Below are 26,892 nucleotides of genomic sequence, written 5' to 3' on the forward strand. Positions count from 1 at the left end.
CATAACATTGTTCCCTCTCCAGAAAACCCTTCTCCAAGACTGTGCTTGGATAACTCTAAGCTTTCAGGCTCCATCTCTTATTACGTTCTCTTTTCCTCATGGTCAGATCTAAGTAAGATCCTTTTTTCTCTCATATACCCAATTCTTTCCTTTCATTGTCTTACAATGATTGATATTATGTACTTACTTTTATAGTTATCTTTTAAAATTTATTTACATATATAGCTTTCATTTGTTGATGTATTTGATAGCTTTCTCCCTCAACAGACTGTAAGCTTCACAAAAGCAGGGACTGTTTTTTTATTCTCCACTCCAGGACAGAGCAACACCTGAGTAGTAGGTCTTCAATCAATGTCTGAATGAGATTCAGATAGTTCTAATCAACAATTTAGATGATAATCCTAGCTTAGCAGATAAACTGGAGAATTGATGAACTCATAATAAGCAGATAATGAGAATATGATGTAATCGCTTATTTTGTAATTTTAATAAAAACCTGAATGGGGACCTATGTCAGATCGTAAGCACAACATAAATTCTGTTGCTCAACAATATAATACTTTTGTCACATTTGACCCCTGGGGTCTTTGTCAGCGGTCTGAAGAAGAAACTTAAGAGTCGAAAAGGAAACTAAAAGCACATGTCAGTTCAAGGTCCCACAATCCTTGGTAGTGACCCTCCCCCAGAACCCTCAGTCTTTTATGCCTGAATGTCTACTTTTTAAGTGCTTCTATTTCATACTTACGGATCTACAAATATTCACTAAATAATGATTGTCACAAAGCCATTATAAAAACGTGTGCTATAGTCGATTTACTAAAGAAAGTTCTGACTATTTTCAATTTTCTTCTCATTCTAAGTTTGAAGACTCACACACAGGCCAGGTTAGGAAGTAATTTAGAACCTTCATAAGTCCTTTCTGGCTTTCTGGCTCATGCATTGTCTTATTCTTATCCTGAACATTAGGAAGGTTCTGATTTATAGTCTTACCAGTCCTGTCCCCACCACTGGGGCCCTGTGCTGTACCCTTTAACCATGTATATAAATAGATTCCTCCAACCAAGGCTACATTCAATAGATTTAACAAGTTTTCCTGTAAAACTCTGTACAAAGAAACAATATGATGCTGAGTCAAGACCCCAGGGTTCTTAAATTATGTTTTTTTTAAAAAAAACAAACCCAATCTTTTCTGGGTGACAGGAAAACTTTCAAGATAGGCATTTAAAGTGACTAACCCTTCTTGTAATTAATTACTCTTGAAATGAGGACCCTGGGCAATTCCAGCAGTGGATTCTTGCCATCGTGCTCAGTGGCAGTAGTCTCGTGATCCAAAGGAATGGTCTCCTTTTCTTAGATATGGAGTAGCTTGTAGCATTAAATCTTCTCTTTCTATATAACTGTGAGAATTGGGTACAAAGACATTCTGAGTTTTCTCTTTAGGCAAAATCACCGTCCATCCAGCGACCCAAGAAACTCAGAAGTAGAACTGTCCTAAATCGGTGTCCCTTTCTCAATCCCCACATCATCTCTACCTCCTAAAGTGCTCTCATGGCCATCCATCCCCTCATCTCCACCCTCACCACTATGGTCTTTGTTCCGGCCAGTTGGCTTATCTCTTACTTAAACTATTGCAGAACTCTCACCAGATTCCCTGCCTTTAGCCTTATCTCTCTCAATCACCTTCCACTAAAGTGCCAGAGAGCTCTTTTTAAATTAACAGGTCAGATTCTGTCACTTCTCTGCCCTGTAGTTTGCAGGGCACACAAACAGCATTATGACCCAGCTTCAGTCACATCTTGCTCCCCAGCCCCATCTCTCCACCCTCCGCCCTGTGTAGTCCAGCATTTTAAGCAACCACTCCAAGTTCCACAATTAGACATGCTCTCTTCCACGCGTGCCTGCTGCCCTTTCTTCTTTCCCTCTTCTTTCTCTTCCTCTCTTCTATCCTTAAATAAGTAATGAGCTGCTACGTGCTGGCCATAGGGTCTAGAATGGCCAATCTCCTAATCTTAGTATCTAGTTGACATTTATCGAGTGCTCCCTATGGTCTAGGCTGAGCTGGGAGCTCATTCTATATTGCTGGAATTGTCTCCACAACAACACTATGAGGTGGATATTATCATCATCATCTCTGCTTTCTCTATCGATGAGGGCACTGAGGCTCAGAGTGGTAACATGGCCAAAGTCACACGGCTGGTGGGTACAATTCTGGGATATGCTTAGTGATCTTTCAAGTTTTCTAAAATGGTGCCTCCTTGGTCAAGCCACCCCTGAACTTCTTCTCTCCTTAATCCCTTCTACAGAATTTATTAGAGCTTCTTATTGTACCCAAAATTGTACTGTACACATTTTTTTCACACTGTATCCCAGATGGAATTTAAGCTCCTTGGAAGGAGGAGCCATGTCTTTCTGATTGCCAGATTCCCATATGAGGAATCATGGCACTGAAATCCATGTGGCTTGAATGTATGGAACACATGCTGGTCTTTTTTTTTTTAATAAATTGTTATTGGAGTATAATTGCTTCACAATACCATGTTAGTTTCTGTGCCCTAAAGGCTTTGTATTGGAGCCAGGCAGTTAAGAGGAGCTGCCTACAAAAAGACCAGGACTGGCTTTGCTGTGCAACATACTGGTCTTTTTTTAGGCAGCTCCTCTTAACTGCCTGGCTCCATTACAAAGCCTTTAAGGCACAGAAACCATCTCTCATACACAATTTCCACCTCCTGGTGTAGAGCTTGGTGTGTAGTAATACATAGTTGCCTTTTCTTTGAGTACCTAATATGTGCCAGGCTCTATTTTTATAATTTTACCCCTCACAACAACACTACAAGTAGTTTTTTTGTTTATCCTTCATTTGCGGATGAGAAATTTAAGAATTAAGAGGTAACTCACCCTAGTTTACTTGGTTAACAAATGGTGGACTTGTCCTGCTCCCAAGCTGTCTGCTCCATGCCCTGCTTAGGGACTGAGGTCCTGCCCAGAGTGTTGATTGAGTGTTGAGTGTCGGTTGATGACAAGAATGTGGAATAACATGTTTTGGAAAAAATTCAGTATTACGGGGGGCCTGTTGATTCAAGTGTTACATACTGTTTCCTACTGACCAGAGCCAATGACCAAAGGATAAAAATATACCCTATTCGTTATCTGGAAGTGGGGAGACACATGAGATACATAGATTTCTGAGCCACAGAAGAATTCCAAACTTCCTTTTATACTTTTATGTTTGCGTTGTCTTTACCTACAAAATGCATTTAACCAAAGCGTGTTACACGTGCCTCAGGCAATGAGATGTCTTTCCATCAGAAGCTGCTACTGACAGGACTGACCCTGGTCTCCATGCCTCCTCCCCGGCCACAGGGTCATCCTTTCCTCAGACAGTAATGTGAGTGGGGAGGAGGGGGCAGATGACCAACAGCTAGATTTTAAATAATCATAAATTTATCAGTGTTTTCCAATGGATCAAGAAAGAAGAGAGGGGCTTCCCTGGTGGCGCAGTGGTTGAGAGTCCGCCTGCCGATGCAGGGGACGTGGGTTCGTGCCCCGGTCTGGGAGGATCCCACATGCCGCGGAGCGGCTGGGCCCGTGAGCCATGGCCGCTGAGCCTGCACGTCCGGAGCCTGTGCTCCGCAACGGGAGAGGCCACAACAGTGAGAGGCTCGCTTACCGCAAAAAAAAAAAAAAAGAAAGAAAGAAAGAAAGAAGAGAGATGAAATGCTCTTTCATTTCTAGCAATAAAATCCTAGTAAGAATTAGGTTAAAATATGTCAAGCAGGTTCATTGCCAAAATTAACATCAATATTTATGGGTGGCCTGTTGATTCAAGTATCACATACTGTTTCCTCCTGATTCTGCTATCACCTCTACACTCAAGTCTAATTACCTTTTAAGTGTAATTTTTAGTTATGGTTTATGTGTTGTGTAACTTGTATTGTCTTTTACATTATAAAGGGCTAGGAGAATACACCCATTTCTGGAATATCATCCTACATCCTTTATGGGGACCATTATGATCACACTGACTCCATGAATTATAATACAAGCACTTAGGATTTTAATAGTGTTTCATGGGTTTTAATATATTCTAGGTGTCAAGGAAAACATCTTGGAGGAAAAGGAAGCATCTTCCAGTGAAGTTTACTCCACAAAGACCATGCTGAAATCGACCCTTCCACTGACTTTTTTTCCTCTGTGTTTCTTCCAGAAGATTCTGATGATTGGGCAGCTTGGTAACCTACTTCAGACAATGTATAGTGTAGCAGTAGATATGTTTGAGCACTGAAGAATACAATTAAATTAAACAATGATAACTAGAAGAAAGAGTTGGTTTTAAACCTTTAGAAAGAAGAACTTTTAGTTTCTATTTGCTATAAGTGATTTGTTTCTATTCTAAGCAAAAAAAAAAAAAAAAAAAATGGTGGAAGATATTTTGTCACTTACCAGGCCAGCAGTGACAAGTGTAATTCTCAGCACTGTCCTCACATGTAGCATTATTGTGACAGGGTTTTGACCAACATGGAGGCATCAAGGTCTCACAATGTGTCCCTGTGAATCCACTACCCATGCAGTTACAGCTGTACCTGGAGAGTAAAATGAAATTGTCACATCAACTCTTGGTCATATTAAGATCAAATATTGTTATCCTGTCTCTTCACTTGTCCATCAACCCCAGACCATGGCATGGTTTTAATACTTATCAAAAACCTTGAGGAATCATCTCTATAAGGCTGAAAGCATTATGTGCTTCCATATTAATAGCTTTTTATCTTTAAAATTTTACAGTACAGTTTTCAATCAAAATTATTTGGAAACCATGATTGTATACTTCAATTTCCTCACCCATAAATTGAAGGTAATAGTACCTTTGTGACAGAGTTGTTGGCGTAATTAAATATGCATATAAAGAATGGACACGGCATGCCAAAGGGCAGAAAATAGTGAATAAAACTACTGAATAGTACCAAATAAAGTTGTTAATATTGTGAAGCAGTAGAGACTGATTTATATCATCAAGGCACTTTTTTATATAGAGAGCCCAGAGAAGAAGTCCCTTATGAAAAATGAAACAATAAATTATGAAAAAAATAGGAAAAATTCTCATTATATAAATTTTGACTTATGTTTTCTTATTTTCAGAGTACAAGAATATTTTAGTCTTGCTATTTGTAATCATTCACTGATTAAGTGGGATTATCTGACAGACCTAAAATACAAATCTGTTGGGGAGAACTGTTCACTTTATCATAATAGGCTTTCAATTTAGACGGTCTCTCCTCGAGGATCTAGTATCACAAAAACATGGGCTTGCACACTCAGCTTAGATGAAATGAGTGTCTGGGGGGAGGGATACCTAGTATTGTATAAAGAGTAACAGTCCTGTTCACCACGGCTGTGTGTCTATTTACCACCAACACAGATATTAAGATTTCACTAAGGAAACTTAAATATTAGCAAATATAAGTGACTATAATTTTTACACATAATTTTGCTAGCCAGAAATCCTCTATTCACTATTCCATTTACTTGATTAAAAATACCTACTACAAATCTACTATGTGTAAGACATTGGAGACAAGAGCCCTGTGGTCACGGCTGGCTAGTGGACCTCAAGTCACGGAATCAGTCTCCATTTGAATCTTCCTTTGTCTGAAAGAACCTTTCATGGGGTACAGTTTCTGACTTTCCCACGCTCCTCATAGCAAGTGTGTTAATTTTTTGCTGTGGGAAAATAAAGTCAGGCTGTAATTGCTGACCTTGCGATGATCTCAAAAATTAGGTCATAAGAGAGATGTGGATACAATAGAAAAATTATTCATGGCACGCATTCAGGTGAAGAGAGGAAAGCTGGCAGGTTCAGCCTTGCTCTGTTTGCATTTCCATAGACATTACAAGCGTTGTGTGCCTTCTGTTCTGATGCTTTCTGGAAACAGTGAAGCATGGCTGGGAGAGCATCCTCCTTTTGTCTGGAGTGCTTGTGTGGAAACTGCCTTTCTGATCTATGTGTTGCCCAGTTACCTGTCTCCAGGCCTGAGGATTCATGCCACTGGAGAATCATTTGGGTGTAACTGAAAGTCACAGGCAAGACGTGGAGAATGGTTATAGTTTACAAAAAAAAAATGTTCTACCACTTTACTCTATTTAAAATCACATTATTTTCCTGGGTATATATGAAGCACACGTGCCTTTTATTGCTGCCCTTTTGAGTCTGATTCACTTTAAAATTCAGATTTGGGATACATTATCTTATTTATTAAATAAAGGAAAGTTCAATTCTAGGCCTCCTTTTTCAAAGAATTAACTGTGTGAATTTGTGGGGGGATGGGGGGGGTCACCTAACTTCCCTGAACTTTAGACTCCTTATTGTAAAGGGGGGCTTTAGTGCCCATCTTGCCATCCACTGAGCCGCTGAAGGATCTGTCAAGGCAATATTAAATTTTAATGTTGTTAAAACTTAAGTGCTTAATAACTCGATGCTTGTGGTTTAAATAAGTATTAGAAAGTTCTTTCAAAAATATTTACATGAATTCAACTACCATTACCCAAATTTATTATATGCATCATATTAAGGTGTAATTTATTGTTTTATTTTTGTTTTTGTTTTTACTGAAAAGCCAATGATAGACTCTAATTTGGAACAGAATTACATGGCTACTTCTCATCATTCTGCTGTCTTCAAAGTATTCACTCAATTCTCCAAACACCTAGAAATTCAAGATATAATTAATTTAATATCAACACCCTTTCCAACACTGTTTATATAAAATTCCTAAAGGATTTATTTTTCACCACTTGATTTATATGCTTGTTATTTTTTTTTTTTTTTTTTTTTTTTGCGGTACGCGGGCCTCTCACTGCTGTGGCCTCTCCCGTTGCGGAGCACAGGCTCCGGACGCGCAGGCCCAGCGGCCATGGCTCACGGGCCCAGCCGCTCCGCGGCATGTGGGATCCTCCCGGACCGGGGCACGAACCCGCGTCCCCTGCATCGGCAGGCGGACTCTCAACCACTGCGCCACCAGGGAAGCCCTATGCTTGTTATTTTATAAATACAATCTTATATTCACATATAGAATAATCTCTAGCTTTGTTTTTGCATCTACAAAAGATACGGAAGGTAGATTCCATTTGTTTCATGGATTTGGAAGGCTGGCGCTTTTCTGTAACAGAACCAGTTCAAAACTATTACAAGAATGACTTAGAAAATGCTCCCTCTTGAGACAGATGGTGTCCAAAGGTTGCATTATTTTAATAAAATGTGAATGTCACAACTTTTTTATATTTAAAGTATAAAAAGCAATCTGCACATTTTAAGCCAAGGATGTGAGATCTCCAAATTCACCAGAATGACTGGTGCAATAGCTTCTGGTCAGTGAGTTCGCTCCAAGCCAATGACCCACATGTAGGAGAAAATGTACCTGTTGGCTCCATCCACGCACAGCCCTCCATGGAGACACGGCCCACTGGCACACTCATCAGTGCTGAGCTCACAGCCAGCACCCAGGAAGCCAGGGGCACAGTCACAGAAATGGGCCTCCACAGCATCCTGACAGGTTGCACCACTGAGGCAGGGCTGGGACCGACATTCATCAACTTCCAATTCACAGTTTACACCTTTTAAAAAAGTCGGCACAGAAAAGAAAGGCAAAGTTTTAGCAAAGCATTAATATTTTCGCTCTTTGGCAATGCTTTATTTAGCAAGCCTCTTGTGAAACGTGGTGTTGCCCCAAATAATTTTCCTCCTTAATTGTAATTGATATTAACTTTCTGGCATGCTCGTGGGACGTTCACAAAGCAGAGCAGCTGTCACTTACAAAGAATTATTGCATACAACAGCTCGTGGCTTTTTGGTCCGAGGACACAAATCATTCTTAGGACAAAGTAATTGTTTACTGTACTTCTGTTGGAAGCCTGAAGAGGACCGGCCAATGTCTTTAGATTATTTTTAATAGGAGTCATATTGAACAGTGGGTAAAAGCTCAGACTCCAAAGCCAAATGGCCTGGGTTGGGATCTTGGCACAGCCTCTTTCAGCTGTGTGACCTTGGGAAAGTTCCTTAACCTTTCCTTACCTCAGTTTCTTCACCTGAAAAATGGGACCAATAGTTGTAATTACACCATAGGATAATTATTACAATTACAGTGTGTTCTAAAATGTTTATGATAGTACCTGGTGTATACTGTTTGCTAGAGAAAAAGAAAAGTACTTGTTCTTTCCACAAAATTTATTGTACAAATATGATGTGCAATTCTTTCTTTAAGTGCCCCTTTTGCACAGAAATATTTACATTTTCTATAGTGCTGTAAAATGCTGCTTTTAAATAGAAAATCAATTTGACTTAAACTTGTTGTAATTAGTGGTATTATTAGAAGCTACTTCATTTTAAGGTAACATTACATTTTTAAAAAGTCTGTATTTACCCCCTTGCCCAAATAGTAGGTGAAGATTATTTTCTAAGCAAACCAAGTTTAAGATTTACAAAAATGGTCACACCGAGATAGCAAACTACTGAATCTACTACTGAATCCGCCAAAACAGTATCTGATACACAATCAAATTTTCCCATAGGTTTTAAAAGACACAAAAGGGGGGCTACCTATATTTGTCAATCTTTATTCCTGTGCCTATGACCCAGGGTAATAAATTATTAAAATGATATTGAGGAGTTTTCAAATAACTCAGAGGTTTTTAGTAGTTTGATTGATACTGTGCCCTCTTTCCTGATAGAAAATACAATAGGATATTCTCACACCACCTGCCATTTACAACTGTGACTAGATTCTACAAATGCGGAAGTGAAAAGAGACGCCAGCATAGTAAATTTGATTGTTTTCTGAGAGGAAAAAGAACTTAAATTTTATGTCACTAAAGATTGAAAGTTGTGGAATAGTATTTGTTGCAGGTAAATGGCCTGCCATTTGAGGTTATTTCTCACCCGGTCTGTGAATGATTTTCCGTATCTGTTTTCATTGGTATCAGAAAGGTCAAGAGAAAGAGCACTGAACCGTCCGGTGGAGACCTGTGTTCTCATTCTGTCTCTGAAACAGCTTTTCAGCAATGTTTTCGTATCTTTTTTTCTGCCATGTAAAATAATACAATAACAGAAACCTCTTTTTTAAATACTTTCTAAGAATATATGAAAGATAAAAATGATACATTATTTTTTTAAAGTTTTATATAATTATTTTTAAACACATGTAGCAACTGAAACTATAATGTGTTAGCACTCCGTTAAAATGACACTGATCGATCAGGACTAAGAGAGAACTCTGCTCACCCCAAAATGATCCATCCCTGTGGGCTCCTGTGGCGCTCTCTGCGCAGACGGCAACTGGCACTTATCACACAGCTACAATGTGCACATGCAGGGTGAGGTGATGTCACATGTGTTCTTTTATTCCATCCCAACACATTTAAGGTGCACTGACTTGCCTGTGTCCCATAGTTAGTAAATGACAGTGTCTCTGCCATTCCTGTCTCCTCCTGGTCAATCCACCTCTCCATAACACCTTCGGATTATGTCCTTTGGTATTTTAGTCATCTGTATTTGTTGAAAACTATTAACATATAAAGCCAAACCAGTGGTTTAAAACTTGTTAACACTTTCCTAAATTTTATTTCATAATTCAAATAAAATTCATATATTCATCTGTTATACACCCAGGTTATTTCCTAATGCTTAAGAAATACATTATAAACCATTATTTTAAATACTGCAGCTCCATTTATAACAATGTCGCTCAAATGCTTTAGCTTTAAAGTGATCCTGATGCATGTATAAGAACGTGTTTCAATAACTTAAATACAATTTCAGTTCAAACAACTATTTACTTTAGATTTATTTGATTTGTTTGTATTACTTTTTTTTTTTTTTTTGCGGTACGCGGGCCTCTCACTGTTGTGGCCTCTCCCGTTGCGGAGCAACAGGCTCCGGACGCGCAGGCTCAGCGGCCATGGCTCACGGGCACAGCCGCTCCGCGGCATGTGGGATCTTCCCGGACCGGGGCACAAACCCGTGTCCCCTGCATCGGCAGGCGGACTCTCAACCACTGCGCCACCAGGGAAGCCCTGTATTACTCTTAATATTACTTAGCAATGTGATTCTTACTGCAGCTTTTCACTGCTACTGATATGGAAAAAAAAGTGATTTGGTCTACGTCTGCATGATGCCAAAATGGCTGGGTGAAAAGTGATAAGTACAGTCAGTCATCCAGATGTTTTTGTATTTCCAGATGCTTGGCTTCATAGGTAAAACATCTGGAAAACTAACTATGACTTTCAGTTTTCATTTGGATGTTTACTGTTACATGCATGCAGCCATTAAGTATAGACAGTTAATTGACCTTCAAAAACATACCTACACAGTGTGGTCCAGTCTATCTGGAAACATTCTTTTTATGACTAGTGTTACTATGTATGGCGCCATGTCATTATAACTCTAGGTAGCAATAGAAATTGAATGCAGTTACACTGAGTAGCACTTCTGTGGCTGATTGTCTAATAAATGGAAAATTCATAACTGCAAAATTCTTTCACAAAGTTCATCCAGGAACCCAACCAATCTGTTGGAATTGGTTTATAATTCTGTATGAAACAAAAGAAAATAAAAAGAGTTGGGGGGAAGAAAACACAAATAAGGGGAACTCTTCACCAAAAGAAAAATGTACAGGGCAGGAAAAAAAAAATCCTCTGACTTTATCAGCTTTGGCGACTCACTATGACTAATGCTGTGCTAACATGCACAGTGGCATCTCTACATCAATACAGGTGACTAAGATGTGAGATCATGAATTCCTGGCGGTCAGGGAGAGTTCCACTCTGAGCTATGCAATTTTCATTAGCTGTCAAAATAAGTTCAGAAATTCCCTCACACCCAAATATTTTTAAAGATATCAGTTTCAGGGCTTCCCTGGTGGCGCAGTGGTTGAGAGTCCACCTGCCGATGCAGGGGACACGGGTTCGTGCCCCGGTCTGGGAAGATCCCACATGCCGCGGAGCGGCTGGGCCCGTGAGCCATGGCCGCTGAGCCTGTGCGTCCGGAGCCTGTGCTCCGCAACGGGAGAGGCCACAACAGTGAGAGGCCCGCGTACCGCAAAAAAAAAAAAAAAAAAAAAAAAAGATATCAGTTTCAAAGAGGAATTGGAATTACACGCATTTCCCTTAAGTATTAAGTAGAAAGGTAAAACAATGAGAGATCCCCAAGTTGATGCTCTGGCTTTGGTAGAGAAGCAGCATTCCTGGAAAATAATCTAAGAATGCTCCCCTTCTTCTTATATAATTAATTTAAAGCAAAAAGCCATTCCACCTCATCTTGGTTTTCAGGACGGCGCTTTCAGTGGGTCCTCCTTTTGTCTCTTCAAACGCTTCTTGGCTTGATTCTTCCTTCCCTTCCCACGCCCCCCTCTCTCCTTGACCCTCCTTTCTTTCCCCTTCTTGGTTACTTGCTACGTCATTCTTTTTCCCTTTTCCTTATATGGAAAGATCAGCTTCACTGGTGGGAGGAGACTCCACTTCAGTGTGAATCTTCACTTCATGCCCTTAAGGGTAAGAGAAGGGCCAGGGCCGCTCCTGCCCTCCTGCCTCCCCCTCCCCCAGATATCCAGTCAGAACACCCCATTGCCTGAGGCGGAAGGCTGTCGTGTTAGAACCCAAGAAAAGTGACATCCAAACTTTGAGTGCAGTGTGTCGGCCCAAGTATGCCAGCAAGTCTACTGCCGGCACAGCACTGCTGTCACCCCTTCCTAAGACGGCCTCCCCTGCATCACAGAGATGCCAGAAAATACACCTTCTCAAGTCTCCTTCTCCCAGTGCCTTGTGCCTTGAGCTTGCCAATGAGGGGCACTTATGGGTTTGGAAGGTGGGAGAGAAGCCAGGATTCTCTGGACATCTCCTAGACTGGTCCCACACATGCACAGATGTGCCTCATAACAGCTTCCTAGGGAGTCTGGAGACCACTCATTCCACTGCTGCAGGATGGGATGGCTGGAAACTTCCCCGAGATTCATCAGAACTTCAGCGCTTTCCTAGGAGCTTTCAAGAACCCCCACTTTGGTGCTTTGGACAAAGATCTTTCCTGGAAACTTCTTTGACTTCCTTTGGCCATCATACAAGCAGTGCCAGCCTCTTGGATTTGATGGCACGTGACCTTCGCTGTCACTCAGGGCCCTGCGCCTAGAAGGGTCCTGTATGAGTTTCCTAGAGCTTCCATAACAAACTACAGAAACCAAGTGGCTTAAACAACAGAAATGTATTGCCTCACTGTTTCCAAGTCTGTGATCGAGGTGTCATCAGGACTGGTTCCTTTAGAGGGCTGTGAGGAAGAATCTATTGCAGGCCTCTCCCTCGTTTCTGATGGTCGACTGGCAATCTTTGACATCCTTTGGCTTATAGAAGCATCACCAGAATCTCTGTCCTCTGTCCTCAAATAGGAATTAAGGGCTTACAAATTACATAGGCTGTTCTGTGTACAAGCCCTGAATTCCTACATTAAACTCTTCATATCTGAAATATATAGAATGAATTTTTTCCTGACCAAATCCTGATTGATACACAGACCTAAGATAGAAAAGACTGGAGTAGCATACTCAAACAAGCAGAACTGTTCAGGTTTCGGTCCAGTCTTCAGATTAAAGGAGAGAAGCTGAGGGTCACAGATACAGCACAAATGCAGTTGGAGTAGAAGCCCCGTACTCTTCACCCCCAACCTAGGTGGGCTGGGGATTTGACAGAACCGCAGATATGTGCTGGAATCCCAGGAAAAAGGTTGTTAGTGTCCCATTTTCCTTCTAGAACTCTGGAAACACATGAGGCCACCATACCTGCCAAGCCACCGTAGCACAAAATGGTCGAAGAGAGCAAACTACACAGGACCTGAGTAAGTGAAATCGTTTTATAGAGAATGCTTGTGGAAACATTAAAGCCGCCAAGTGCTTTCAAAATAAGTGAAGTAATTACTTTTTTATAATGCTGAGTTAGAGAGTTTTAAACATTGTTCCTGCTACTATTGCTTTCCTTCTTCCCCCTCTCCTCTGCCATTCATCACAGAAGAGCAGAGGGACGTGGGTTTTGTGGGGAGACCGCCCAGACCCATGCTCTGCTCTCCACTGCTACTAGCGAGGCTGGATGTAGTTAGTGCTCAGTGAATGGTAGGTATTATCTGCAGTCATTTGCTCTTGCCTGTATTCCTTCCTCAATTTCTCCAAGTAGAGAATAGAATCTTTAAAAATTTTGAAAAGTAATTGGAAGCAAAGACAACTCTGCAAGGGAATCTGGAATCGCTTCAAACTCAGGTAAACACAGATGTGATGCTAAGAGTATAGGAGCTAGAAACTGGAAAAATTTGGAGCAGCCACTATATTAAATATGGTTTTAAAAATCTACCACGACATATAAATACCTGCTGAACAATAGTAAATACATAACTACAATTGGATAATATCTGAGGTGGGTCAATAGACTTTAAATCAGGGGAAAAGAAAGTAGGCAATGGGGCTTTCCAGGACTGGAAAGTTGCAAAATATTAATTGAAGGTCAAGGGCAAGAAAGTTAACAATAGAGATGACAGAGGCACATCAGTAAAACAGCTCCCCATGGAGTCCGGGCTTGTTAAAGAGACATCAAGATATGGAAGGAGTGATGGACAGCATGAGTGTGGAGAGGCCAGGTGACTGAGATTCTGCTAAAGATGAAGTAAGATTTCAACAGAAGCAAGAAAGTGAGAAGCTCGGGTTGTGGTGAGAATTTTGGTGGTAAAGCGATGGCAGGGTCTAACCTGAAGTTGTGGCGTTGTATGGCTATAGTGGAGTAGAGATGGTGGTCACCGAAATTAAGAAGCTCAAGAAGTTCCAAAAGCTTGGTCCATAGAATTCTGCAATAGCTCCTAATTGGATTTAGATAAACCGAAAACTTATTTTGGTACCTAAAAACCTTTGTAATATTTTCAAGTTCATTTCCCATGACAATCCTATCATCCCTTTACACGCCAGTCCTATCAGACCATTTGCTTTTTCTCAAACCCACCACGTACTTCTACCCTCCTGAGTTTGGACACACTGCTCTCTCTCCCTCTCTCTCTGGAAAATTCTTCCCCACCTGTCCACCTGATGAAGTCCTCCTTTAAGGCTTCTGTTAAATGTCCCATCCTCAGTGAAGTCTTCCCCTATTTCCTTACTGGTTTCATTCTCTGTGTTTGACAGCCCTTATACCATTATATTTTACTTATTTGTTACTTGCTTATCTCCCACAACTGCTTTGAAGACAAAGATCCTTGCCTATTATTAATGGTAACAGCTGACATTCACTGAGAGTTTATTTCACACCAGATACTGTGCTAATAAGCATTTTATGTGAATGATTTTATTTTGCTTAATTGTCAAAAAATTATCCATGAGGCACTACTATGATGCCCATTTTATTAAGGATGAAACTGAAGCCCAGAGAAGTTAAGAAATTTGAAGCTGATCAAAAAGTTAGAAAGTGGGTAGAGTCAGAATTAAGTAAGTAACAGCTTACAAGGAAGAGAAGAGAGTCAAGAACCAAACGATGGTCTTTCAGGAGCAGTGGGCTGAGTGAGAAAGCCAACTTTCCTCCTGGCCCTGAGAATCAAGGGGAGAGGAACCCTTTAATAAGTGTTGTGTGCAAAGTGGTTTCATCAGAAAAATACCAAGTTCCAGCAAAGGCCAAGGAATTAAAGGTGCATTGGAAAAAAATAAAAATAAAAATGTTATTTTTATTTTTGCATTTGAGAAAAGACTATGGGGGTGGAGTGGGGGGAAGCAGGTGACCATTATTCTGGAAATCAGGAAGCAGTTTTTCCCATGACACTTCCATAGAAACTGTACATTAGCAGTGTGTAACTCGAGGTTAGATCGCCCTTCTGAATCCAGCTATCTACAGGATATCTCCGCCAACTATCTCACAGGCATCATTCAACAATTCCAAATACAGACTCTCTCTCTTCCGTCCACCCTCTCTGACCCTCTACACCCCCATCCCTGTCAGGAAATGGGATTATCATCCAGGTCACCCAAGCCAGATTTCTAGCAACTATCGTCATCTCACTTGTTATTTCCCACATCCTAATTAGTCATCAAATCCTGTCATTTCTCCCTTAGAAATGGATCTAAGGTGCCATCCCCATTGCTGTAAACTTATCCAGACCCTCACCATCTCTCATCCGGTCTGACTACTACTGGCTTCTCTCTTCCTAATCACTCTCTACATTTCTGACAGTGATCTTTATATGATATAAATCTGATTTTACTATTGTCTGTGTAAATTTTTAAAATACTTTCTCCTTGTCTAGGAAAAAGTACAGTGTCTTGGAATGCTGTAGAAGCTTCTAAAAGATGTGGACTCTGTTGGGGCCACCTACAAGGATGGTCTTGCAGCCCACCGTGTCTCATGCCCCTAGACTGCACAGAGCTGTTCTCCTTACTTGTAAAGCCCACTCCTCCCTCCCTTCTGCCCTGGCTGATTCCAGTTAGTTCTCCAAGATTGAGGTCCAGTACCACATGATCCTGGAAACTGTAGTGAACCACTTAGACCTGCCTTAAGCACCACTTCACTGTAATATAAAAGTATATATTATATTGTACAGCAATTGCTTTATTTGTCAATTTTATCTACAAAATTGCTAGATTTTTGAGGTCAAAGTCTTTGTCTTTTAACACTGAGATCTGTAGCATTTAGCACATATTCTGGGACATAGCAAATGTTCAATGAATTGTGACTGAATGATCATGTCATAGCTATGGAGTGACTCACCTTCTCTCCTGGAAGCAATCGGCATGCCAGGATGCAGCTTCTCAACGCTTCCACAAGCCTGGGCCCAGTCAAAATCAAAGCCATAAAGTCAAATCTGTGGCTTTGGCAAATGTCTAAACAAAGCATTGTTTCTGAACAATTGTGCCCTAAACTTCTGATCAGCAGTTAGAGATTTTTCAGCTCAATATGCATCTTTCAGCAATTAGAGATCAAGGTTAACTCTACTGCAAGATAATGCACATCACAGGTTATCAGCCAGGAGCAGGTCTGGTCACCGACGCTGTCATCACTCATCACAGTGGGGATAGAGGGAACCACACACACCGTGTGGCATTGACCAACCACTCTGATCACCTTTCTCATTATCTGCAGAGCCCACACTTTGGAAATAATTCCACTTTAGCTTTAAGTTATCATCCTAAATTTCAGAGTCCACCCAATATAATTAATATCTAACAGGCCTCTCTATGCACAACATTTTCCTTTTGAATAAGAATTATATATGCTATTTCTGGGGTCTTTAAGGAATGATATACGGTACATCAGTTACAACACTTGTCAGTGCAAATCTGGACCCAGTATCAGTGCAGAGGTACATAGCACACGTTTCCATTACAGCTATGGGTTTACAGTAGAGGTCTGGATTTCTATATATCAGGTATAATCTTTTAACATCCTGGAACAATGAAAAGAGGCTGTGCCACTTCCTGCTCTGATTAATAGTGTCAAGCTAGTAAAATAATGATTAGCAAGATGCTATGAGAGATTAGAGTCGGGATTTTTATTTTCAGTGGGAACATCGTTGGATTTTTATCCAAAAGGATCTCTGGCTTGTGCATTTAGACACACCTTTCCTAAAGATACCAAAAAGTTATTAACACACCTTTTAAAAAGCATTCACTTAAAGTAGACTTTACAAGCCTAGGATTCATCTCTGAAGGACAACTAAGTTTCATCAATTCCAAGACTGCTATGTTTCACCCTCATATATATATATATATATATATATATATATATATATATATTTATTTTTTTATTTTTTTATTTTTTTTTGGTACGCGGGCCGTTCACTGCTGTGGCCTCTCCTGTTGCGGAGCACAGGCTCCGGATGCGCAGGCTCAGCGGCCATGGCTCACGGGCCCAGCCGCTCTGCGGCATGTGGGATCTTCCCGGACCGGGCACGAACCTGTGTCCCCTGCATCGGCAGGCGGACTCTCAACCACTGTGCCACCAGGGAAGCCCCACCCTCATATTTTTAACTCCTAGAAACTACCATGGACTTTACAATCAACAGTGCCTTGGTGTTGTGCTATATTTTAGTTACAGAATTTTTCTTTCTTAGTGTATCTGAAGTCAATGTAATTATCAATGATGAATTTAACCCTGATAAAATATGAAAATAGATGTATTCTTTTATTATTTCTAATAATATTTATTACATATTATAATATGTATTAAAGTATTATTAATACTTTATTATTCCCACCAGAATCTACTCCAGGGACCCAGCCTCTCCCTACCCAAAAACTAGGGCTCCCAGGCGCCCCAAGTGGAGGGTCCCCAGGCAGACCACCTGGCTGGCCAAGGCAAGGCAGTGAGTTCCTGCCAGCTGTGCCTTCGGGGGGAACGGGCATCATTAGGTGGATTAGGGCTTGTAATTGGCAGATGTCTGGTTTCCCCCAGGAGCACAAGATACGGAACTGGCCTCTCCTGAGCCGGGTTCTGGCCCGGATTCCCCCTGTTCCAGAGAGCAATGTGTGGAGCACACGCAGAGCTGGCTCCCAGGCCTCCAGGGTCTCTCACAGAGGATGCCTGCTGCCTGACCCGCACATCTCTGGGGGGCTTAGGAGGGCCCATCACATCTGCCACCAGGTGGAATAAGCTCCTTTGGGTAGGTTAGGCTTGGAATTAGGCAGATGCCTTGTGTCTTCATGACCCTTGAACTCTTCCAGGCCATTGGCTACCCTTAACCACAAGAGATACTCTTGGGCAATAGGCACTATTTTATTTATTTAACTAATTATATCATTGTTATTATAGCTATCTAAATCTTCTTTGTTTCTGCAAGGTATGCTTTTAGCAAGAGTCATAACTGGAATAACCTCTTTAATATTAAGCATGCTTTTTGCTCATTTTGTTAACCCCTTTCATATTTTGCCCTATTCCCTCCTCCTCTTATCATTCGTGAAAGTTTAAGAATGTTCTTGACTCTATTTCATCCCCATCTTTCCAGAATATTCATGGAGGCTAGACCTCATTCCAGGAGAGGAAAGAATGGCTCTTTTCTCGTCAGCCCTAAGGGCAGGCGGAGAGCGGCAGTGCCTTCCTGTTCTGCCTTGTCTGTGACCCTTCCTAGAGTGCTGGTCTACTGTGGAAATGCTCTTCCACCTCCCCTACTCTAACCAGCTCGCCCTTCATTCCTCTTCTCCAGCCATTTTTCTCTCAACCCGTCTCTGTGCTATACCTCCAAACTTCATCCCATCTGAAATGTCATAACATGTACAAAGATGTTACTTGATTTTAAAATCTTACTTTCCTAAGTCAATAGGCATGACTTCCTTAATCTACTGCCCATATTTTATATGTGTGTAGATATACATTTTTAATGTGTAAAAGTGAGAAAATCTATACCAAGTTTAAATTGGAGTAACCCATTTCAGGGTCTCCAAGATGCTATGTTTGAAAAACACACTACTTTTCTGAGTGGCTTATATCTTGCTTAATTTTTTAAGTTTCTTGGGAAGATTATAGGAAAATTATGAAGTTCACATTTTATGTTAAATATGCCAATATTATACATTTCACCCTTCGGTAATTACAATCTTTTCATCATAAACATCTTTCTTATGTTTCTCTTCATTAGGATAATTGTTATTCCTGAGTATTTGAAAAGTTATAACATTAACAATTTCTTAAATCCTTTATTTTATGATATGGCAGTTTCAGAAATTAAATTCTTGCCTAGACATATCAGAATATTCCAGTTTTAACTCATAAACAGAGTGCAGAGGTTATGACCTCAGTTAACCCATTCCTATGAGTCTAATATATTCAAAAAGAAAGCAGTTCAGGTATAAGAAAATGATACCTGTAAAAATTATTGGTCAACGTGGTGCAAACAACGATAATAGTGGGGGACTTTAACATTCCACTTACACCAATGGACGGATCATCCAGACAGAAAATTAATAAGGAAACACAAGCCTCAAATGACACATTAGAACAGATAGACTTCATTGATATTTATAGGACATTCCATCTGAAAGCAGCAGAATACACTTTCTTTTCAAGTGCACATGGAATATTATCCAGGATAGATCATATCTTGGATCACAAATCAAGCCTCAGTAAATTTAAGAAAATTGAAATCATATCAAGCACCTTTTCTGACCATAACGCTATGAGATTAGAAATCAATTACAGGAAAAAAACTGTAAAAAACACAAACACATGGAGGCCAAACAATATGCTACTAAATAACCAGTGGATCACTGAAGAAATCAAAAAATACCTAGAAACAAATGACAGTGAAAACACAATGACCCAAAACCTATGGGATGTGGCAAAAGCAATTCTAAGAGGGAAGTTTATAGCAATACAATCCTACGTCAAGAAACAAGAAGCATCTCAAATAAACAACCTAACCTTACACCTAAAGCAACTACAGAAAGAAGAACAAACACAACCTAAAGTTAGTAGAAGGAAAGAAATCATAAAGATCAGAGCAGAAATAAATGAAATAGAAATGAAGAAAACGATAGCAAAGATTAATGAAACTAAAAGCTGTTACTTTGAGAAGATAAACAAAATTGATAAACCTTTAGCCAGACTCATCAAGAAAAAAAGGGAGAGGACTCAGATCAATAAAGTTAGAAATGAAAAAGGAAAAGTTACAACTGACAACACACAAAAACAAAGGATCATAAGAGACTACTACAAGCAACTATATGCCAATAAAATGGAAAACCTGGAAGAAATGGACAAATTCTTAGAAAGGCACAACCTTCCAAGACTGAACCAGGAAGAAATAGAAAATATGAACAGACAAATCACAAGCACTGAAATTGAAACTGTGATTAAAAATCTTCCAGCAAGCAAAAGTCCACGACCAGATGGCTTCACAGGTGAATTCTATCAAACATTTAAAGAAGAGCTAACACCTATCCTTCTTAAACTCTTCCAAAAAATTACAGAGGGAGGAACACACCCAAGCTCATTCTATGAGGCCACCGTCACCCTGACACCAAAACCAGACAAAGATACCACAATATGAGAAAATTACAGGCCAGTATAACTGATGAACATAGACGTAAAAATCCTCAACAAAATACGAGCAAACAGAATCCAACAACACATTAAAAGGATCATACACCATGATCAAGTGGGATTTATCCCAGGGATGCAAGGATTCTTCAATATATGAAAATCAATCAATATGATACACCATATTAAGAAACTGAAGAATAAAAACCAAATGATCATCTCAGTAGATGCAGCAAAAGCTTTTGACAAAGTTCAACACCCATTTATGATAAAACCTCTCCAGAAATTGGGCATACAGGGAAACTGCCCCAACATAATTAAGGCTGTATATGGCAAAAATCATTCTCAATGGTGAAAACCTGAAAGCATTTCCTCTAAGATCAGGAACAAGACAATGATGTCCACTCTCACCACTATTATTCAACATAGTTTTGGAAGTCCTAGCCACGGCAACCAGAGAAGAAAAGGAAATACAAGGAATCCAAATTGGAAAAGGAGAAGTAAAACTGTCACTGTTTGCAGATACAATACTATACATAGAAAATCCTAAAGATAACACCAGGAAAGTTCTAGAGCTAATCAATGAATTTGGTAAAGTTGCAAGATACAAAATTAATGCACAGAAATCTCTTGCATTCCTATACACTAACAACAAAAGATCAGAAAGAGAAATTAAAGAAACACTCCCATTTACCATTGCAACAAAAAGAATAAAATACCTGGGAATAAACCTACCTAGGGAGGCAAAAGACCTGTACTCAGAAAACTATAAGATACTGATGAAAGAAATCAAAGACGACACAAACAGATGGAGAGATATATACCATGTTCTTGGATTGGAAGAATCAACATTGTGAAAATGACTATACTACCCAAAGCAATGTACAGATTCAATGCAATCCCTATCAAATTACCATTGGCATTTTTCACAGAATTAGAACAAAAAATTTTACAATTTGTATGGGAACACAAAAGACCCCAAATAGCCAAAGCAATCTTGAGAAAGAAAAACAGAACTGGAGGAATCGAGCTCCCTGACTTCAGACTAAACTCCAAAGCTACAGTAATCAAGACAGTATGGTATTGGCACAAAAACAGAAATACAGGTCAATGGAACAGGACAGAAAGTCCAGAGAGAAACCCATGAAGCTATGGTCACCTAATCTATGACAAAGGAGGCAAGACTATACAATGGAGGAAAGACAGTCTCTTCAATACATGGTGCTGGGAAAACTGGACAGCTACATGCAAAAGAATGAAATTAGAATGCTCCCTAACACCATACACAAAAATAAACTCAAAATGGATTAAAGACCTAAATGTAAGGCCAGACACTCTGAAATACTTAGAGGAAAACATAGGCAGAACACTCTATGACATAAATCGCAGCAAGATCTTTTTTGACACAACCCCTAAAGGAATGAAAATAAAAACAAAAATAAAGAAATGGGACCTAATTAAACTTAAATGCTTTTGCACAGCAAAGGAAAACACAAATAAGATGAAAAGACAACCCTCAGAATGGGAGAAAATATTTGCAAATGAAACAACTGACAAGGGATTAATCTCCAAAATATACAAACAGCTCAAGCAGCTGAATTATCAAAAATACAAACAACCCAATCAAAAAATGGGCAGAGGACCTAAATAGACATTTCTCCAAAGAAGACATACAGATGGCCAAGAGGCACATGAAAAGATGCTCAACATCACTAATTATTAGAGAAATATAAACAGCAATGGTATTAGTAGCAATATTGAAGATGTTAAAATAGTGACAACCAGCATATGCATAGACTTAAATAGTTTATGAAAAAACTTTCATTAAGTCATGTCATTCTCACCAGGACCCTGAGGTTAGGTGATATTATTATGCCTATATATTAAAATGAGGAAACAGAAGCTCAGAACTCTTGTTATTTATCAATACCAAACCACTAGAGAACATCAAAGCTGGGCCTGGAATCCCTGTCTCCTGCTAATTCCTCATATTACAGGCTAGTATCATGTATGACCATATCTCCTCCTCACTCAGCCCACGCACCCTGCTCATAGCTGGGAAGGCACTAAGAGGAGGAGTCAGAGAGATACAGAGTTTAGGATGGAGCACATCATCCGTAACTACTGCCTAAACCACAAGCCAATCATCAGAGCAAACACGACCGGAGAGACATCACCCCTTTCTAAAACATCTCTGCAGTCCTTCCCCCTTGCATTCAGCTCATTGTTATTCATTCAAAAATAATAATAAATGTAGCCAGAGGACAGAAGTCTAGGCTCTACATCCTGGAAGTGGTGCACCCCTGCTCTGCTATGGTCCGCTTTCTCTCTGGAGCGTTTCCTGACCCTGAGCGGCATCTTCCTTTGTGATTCCTCTGCACTCTGTTCAGAGAGAGATTGTAATTTTTGTTTACACTCCTCCTCCCTGAATAAATTTTGCCTTAGTCATCTTTATATTTCCACGGTCCGGCACAGTGTCCAGTGCCTTGCAAGGCTGTGATAAATATTTGCTGAGCAAATAGCATTTGTTATTTTGTGCACTCATTCAACACACATTTGTCAAAAGCCAGAAACTACATTTCATCATAAAAACTACTTCAAATGGCTCTAGTCCTGAGCAAAGGCCTGAACAGTGTTTAATTGCCTTTACATGACACCACCAAAAGTTGGTCAATTTAATAATTAAGAGCATATAGAAAAACAACCATTTTCCTTTGATAAAATAAAGATACAGCCTGTGAAATTCAGAATTTCTCTTTAGGCTGTTATACATTATTTTCCTTTGAGGTCTGAAAGATAATTGTTATGGGTATATTACATGGTGAGTAAAATTTGAGATATCTAGGTAGGTGCTCATAGAATCAATATTTAAGTGTTATTTAAACTGGCGTCATATATTGAGTATGTTTATATAAATATGGACTATTTATTAAAAATTATTCCTGGTAAATTGATGTAAGTTCATCAAGTTTTATGTCTTAATTTTATAATCAGGATTATACTTTCAGTAAAAAAAACTTTCAATAGTAACGATAATAATATTATTTCTCATGAAATAAGCTTATATTTTATAATATATAATACTTTTATTTTTCCCAGATTATTTTCATGACCATTAAATTACCCACTTGATTCATCATAGATGCTTCAAAGTGCTTTAGTTGATCAAAAATACATTTAGGCATGATGGAACATCAAGAATAGGTTCTAATCTCCACACTGACTGAAATTCAAAATATGCCTTTAATAAATGGCACTGTAATTGCAGTGTCAGAGTTTGCTACCTCTTACAATCAGAATGGATGAGGACTACTGGAGAAAGCTCAGAGAAGAACATGAAGAATTACCAAAAAAAAAAAAAAAAAGCTCTGATAGGAAATTTTAAATGAGTAAAAAGATGCAGAGAAGTAGGGTTAGTCTCAGGTGTGGATGTGAAAGACGCTGCATGACGATATGGTTGATCTGAACTTCTAAGGAAGCCTGCATGGTTGCTAGAAATATTGTGAAGGATAGACCTGTGCTGAATAATCTGGACATCCCGCCAGAGGGCAGAAGAGAGCAGGCCGGGGAAGGTGTGCTCTCATTTCGTTTGCGTGATCCGTGATCCTTCAGTGTTCATTTCTGTCCTAAATTTTAAAGGAAAAAAGGTGCTATTGTGATACTTCTCTTTCACTCTTTCCTCTCAAATAATAGTCCATTTACTTGGATTATTGTATTACTCTCCATTGGGCACCCTAATTCTACCTTAACCTCTCCCTTCAGCATATCCTCAACATAATAAGCAAAGACATTTTGTTAAAATGCAAGTCAAGGGACTTCCCTGGTGGTCCAGTGGTAAAGACGCCACCTTACAATGCAGAGGACGGGGGTTCGATCCCTGGTCGGGGAACTAGGATCTTGGGGAACTAAGATACCATATGCTATGGGGCAACTAAGCCCACGTGCCACAACTACTGAGCCTGTGTGCCTCAACTAGAGCTCGTGAGCCGCAAACTACAGGGCCCACGCCCTCTGGAACCCGTGCACCACAACTACAGAGCCCACACGCCCTGGAGCCTACGTGCCAGAACTAGAGAGAATCCCATGCACCACACCTAGAGAGAAGCCCGTGCACCACAACGAAAGATCCCACATGCCTCAACGAAGATCCTACGTGCTGCAACTAAGACCCAACGCAGCCAAAAATAAATTCAATAAATAAATAAAATGCGAGTCAAACCATTTCAGTCTTCTGCTCAAAACTCTTCAACAAGTTTGGGATTAACAGATACTCACTACTATGTATAAAATAGATGAACAACAAGGACCTATTGTATAGCACAGGGAACTATATTCAATATCTTATAATAATCTATAATGGAAAAGAAAGCAATTCACTTTCTTGTACACCTGAACCTAACACAACATTGTAAATCAATTATACTTCAACAAACATTAACAAAAAAAAAAACAACTCTCCAACAACTTCCCATCTCACATAGAGGAAGAGCCAAAGTCATTACCGTGACCTATAAGTCTCAGTAATCTGATCCTATTATGTCTCCTCCTTGTCCACTTCACTCCAATCACATAAATCTCATTGCTGCTTCTCCAACATTCCATGGACTCTGCCTCAGGGCCTTTGCACATGCTGTTCCTCTTCTAGGGGTGCTATTCCACAAGGCATTTGCCCGACTCCCTTTCTCACCTCCCTAGAACTTTATTCTCCTGTCAACTTCTCAGTGAGGCCTTCCCTGGTCATTCTACCTAAAGCTTAATCCCTAATTCCCTCTTTTTTTGTTTTACATTTTTCCACTGAGTTTATCGCCACCTACCCTACTACATATTTTTATCTACCTATTACTTATTTTATACATGTCTATCTCTTCCTTCTTGAATGTAAGGGGACTTTTTCATTACTTTTCTTATTATATTTACAGAAACAAAACAATGCCTGAGGGCTTCCCTGGTGGCGCAGTGGTTAGGAATCCGCTTGCCAATGCAGGGGACACGGGTTCGAGCCCTGGCCCGGGAGGATCCCGCATGCCGCGGGGCAACTAAGCCCGTGCGCCACAACTACTGAGCCTGTGCTCTGGAGCCCGCGAGCCACAGCTACTGAAGCCCACGCGCCTAGAGCCCGTGCTCCGCAACAAGAGAGGCCACCGCAATGAGAAGCCCGCGCACTGCAATGAAGAGTAGCCCCCACTCGCCGCAACCAGAGAAAGCCCGTGCACAGCAACGAAGACCCAACACAGCCAAAAAAATAAAAATTAATAATAAAAAAAAAAAACAATGCCTGACACATTGCAGGGACTCAATATATACATATGTGCTTGTTCACTAAATTAATGACTGAATGAACTCAACAAACATTTATTTTTACCCATATCATTTATCTGGAACTGTTTCCAGTAATAAATAGTATATATACATATGTATACACTGTATATATAAAATAAATATATAAGTATGTAAAATAAAATATAAATATATTAAAATATACATATAACTACTTTGTGTTGACTCTTTTTCCTCGTCTCATAAAGTTTGTGAAATAAGAATCAAGGATGCCGCATGAGAATCCACATAATTGTCTACATCGGTGGTTCTCAAAGTGTGGTGCCCAAACTAGCAGCATCAGCACCGCCTGGGAACTTGCTATAAATGCAGTTCTTGGACCCCACCTCAGATCTGTTGAATCGGAAACTGTACTTTAATAGTGAGTCTGTTGCATGCTAAAGTTTGAGAACCACTGGTAGAGATTATAAATTCATTAAGCTGGAAATGGCAATTGAACTTTTAATGCATTCTCATTTTCGTATTAGGGATTTCAAGTTTTTTGTTGGTAAAATAAGTTTGGAAATATTCCGGCTTTGATAAATGTCAGCGAGTCTTCTTCCTAGGGATGGTACACCTACTCTTCCCTTACACGCCTATACCCCTCTTCCAGGCCTGGTCCTAACGTCTTACACCTGGTCTTGCAATGGCTTTCTAACTAGTCTCCATGTGCTAACTTGTCTCCGTATACTAAGACATTTTCTTGAATATAAAGTGAATTTCTTCACATATTTTTGTTTCTGAAATAGAGATGGATCTTACAGTCGATAAGTACATTTAATATAGTGTTTTTTCTTATTTCCCAAAAGATTATTTTTATACTAAAGATCTGTTTTACAGTTGAGGAACTAAGATATTTTCCTATACTGTTTTGCTTCACCGTGCATCCAACTGGCCTTCCCCCTGCCCTCCTGTAGCTCTATTTTTCTCATGCTGCAGACATTTTAACGTGAAAAATGTTCATTAGTCAATCGGGCTAATTCTAACGAAGACTTCAATTACAGAATGATCCATTGCAAGCCCTTGAACTAAAAGCAGTCACATACTCAAAGCTAATATTCTTTTCATTAAAAAAAAGTTGGCCGCTGTTCGCTTTCAGCTGAAACGGAGTTTTTGCTTATGCAGCGCAGATTCCCGCCAGCACCTTGAGCGCCTCTGGAGCCGGAGCCCGCTGCTGTATAGCTCGTGAATCCCCCGGCAGGAGGGCGCAGAGCGGAGAAGCCCCTTAGGGTGAACCCTCTCTCCAAGTGCTACCACTCTCTCCTCTCCTGCCTCCCTGTCTTTGGAAATTTATTGCGTTTTCTTGCTGTGCTGCTCAGAGGAACGCGGGCTTTTTCCTGTAAGCCGGGTTCTTTATGATCACTCTAAATTTGGACATGGCCCGCGAGAGCTCGGGCCTGCGATATAGTTTCCGGAATGCGTCTGGAGGGCTGGGGCGAGCCGGAGCCTCCGCGAACCGGTGCTGAGGGCCGAGGGCTTTCTTCTGTCCTTTTCAGCTCCAGCTTTTTCCCTGATTCTATAGACCTTCTTTGGGTTTCTCATTAATTGGCCTGA

The 26,892-nt window shown here is 40.1% G+C and overlaps 1 protein-coding gene across 1 annotated transcript in view; it reads right to left on the minus strand.

Moving 5' to 3' along the window:
• Positions 1-26,892, minus strand: part of CRB1 (crumbs cell polarity complex component 1) — a 267,118-nt gene that overhangs the window by 115,118 nt on the left and 125,108 nt on the right. The window contains exons 4-5 of the mRNA XM_060126919.1: positions 7,413-7,608; positions 4,441-4,580 (exon numbers count right to left, since the gene is read on the minus strand). Coding sequence (XP_059982902.1) covers positions 4,441-4,580; positions 7,413-7,608 — 336 coding nt within the window. The remainder of the gene's footprint in view (positions 1-4,440; positions 4,581-7,412; positions 7,609-26,892) is intronic.

Source organism: Lagenorhynchus albirostris, chromosome 2 (genome assembly GCF_949774975.1).
Source record: "Lagenorhynchus albirostris chromosome 2, mLagAlb1.1, whole genome shotgun sequence".
NCBI lineage: Eukaryota > Metazoa > Chordata > Mammalia > Artiodactyla > Delphinidae > Lagenorhynchus > Lagenorhynchus albirostris.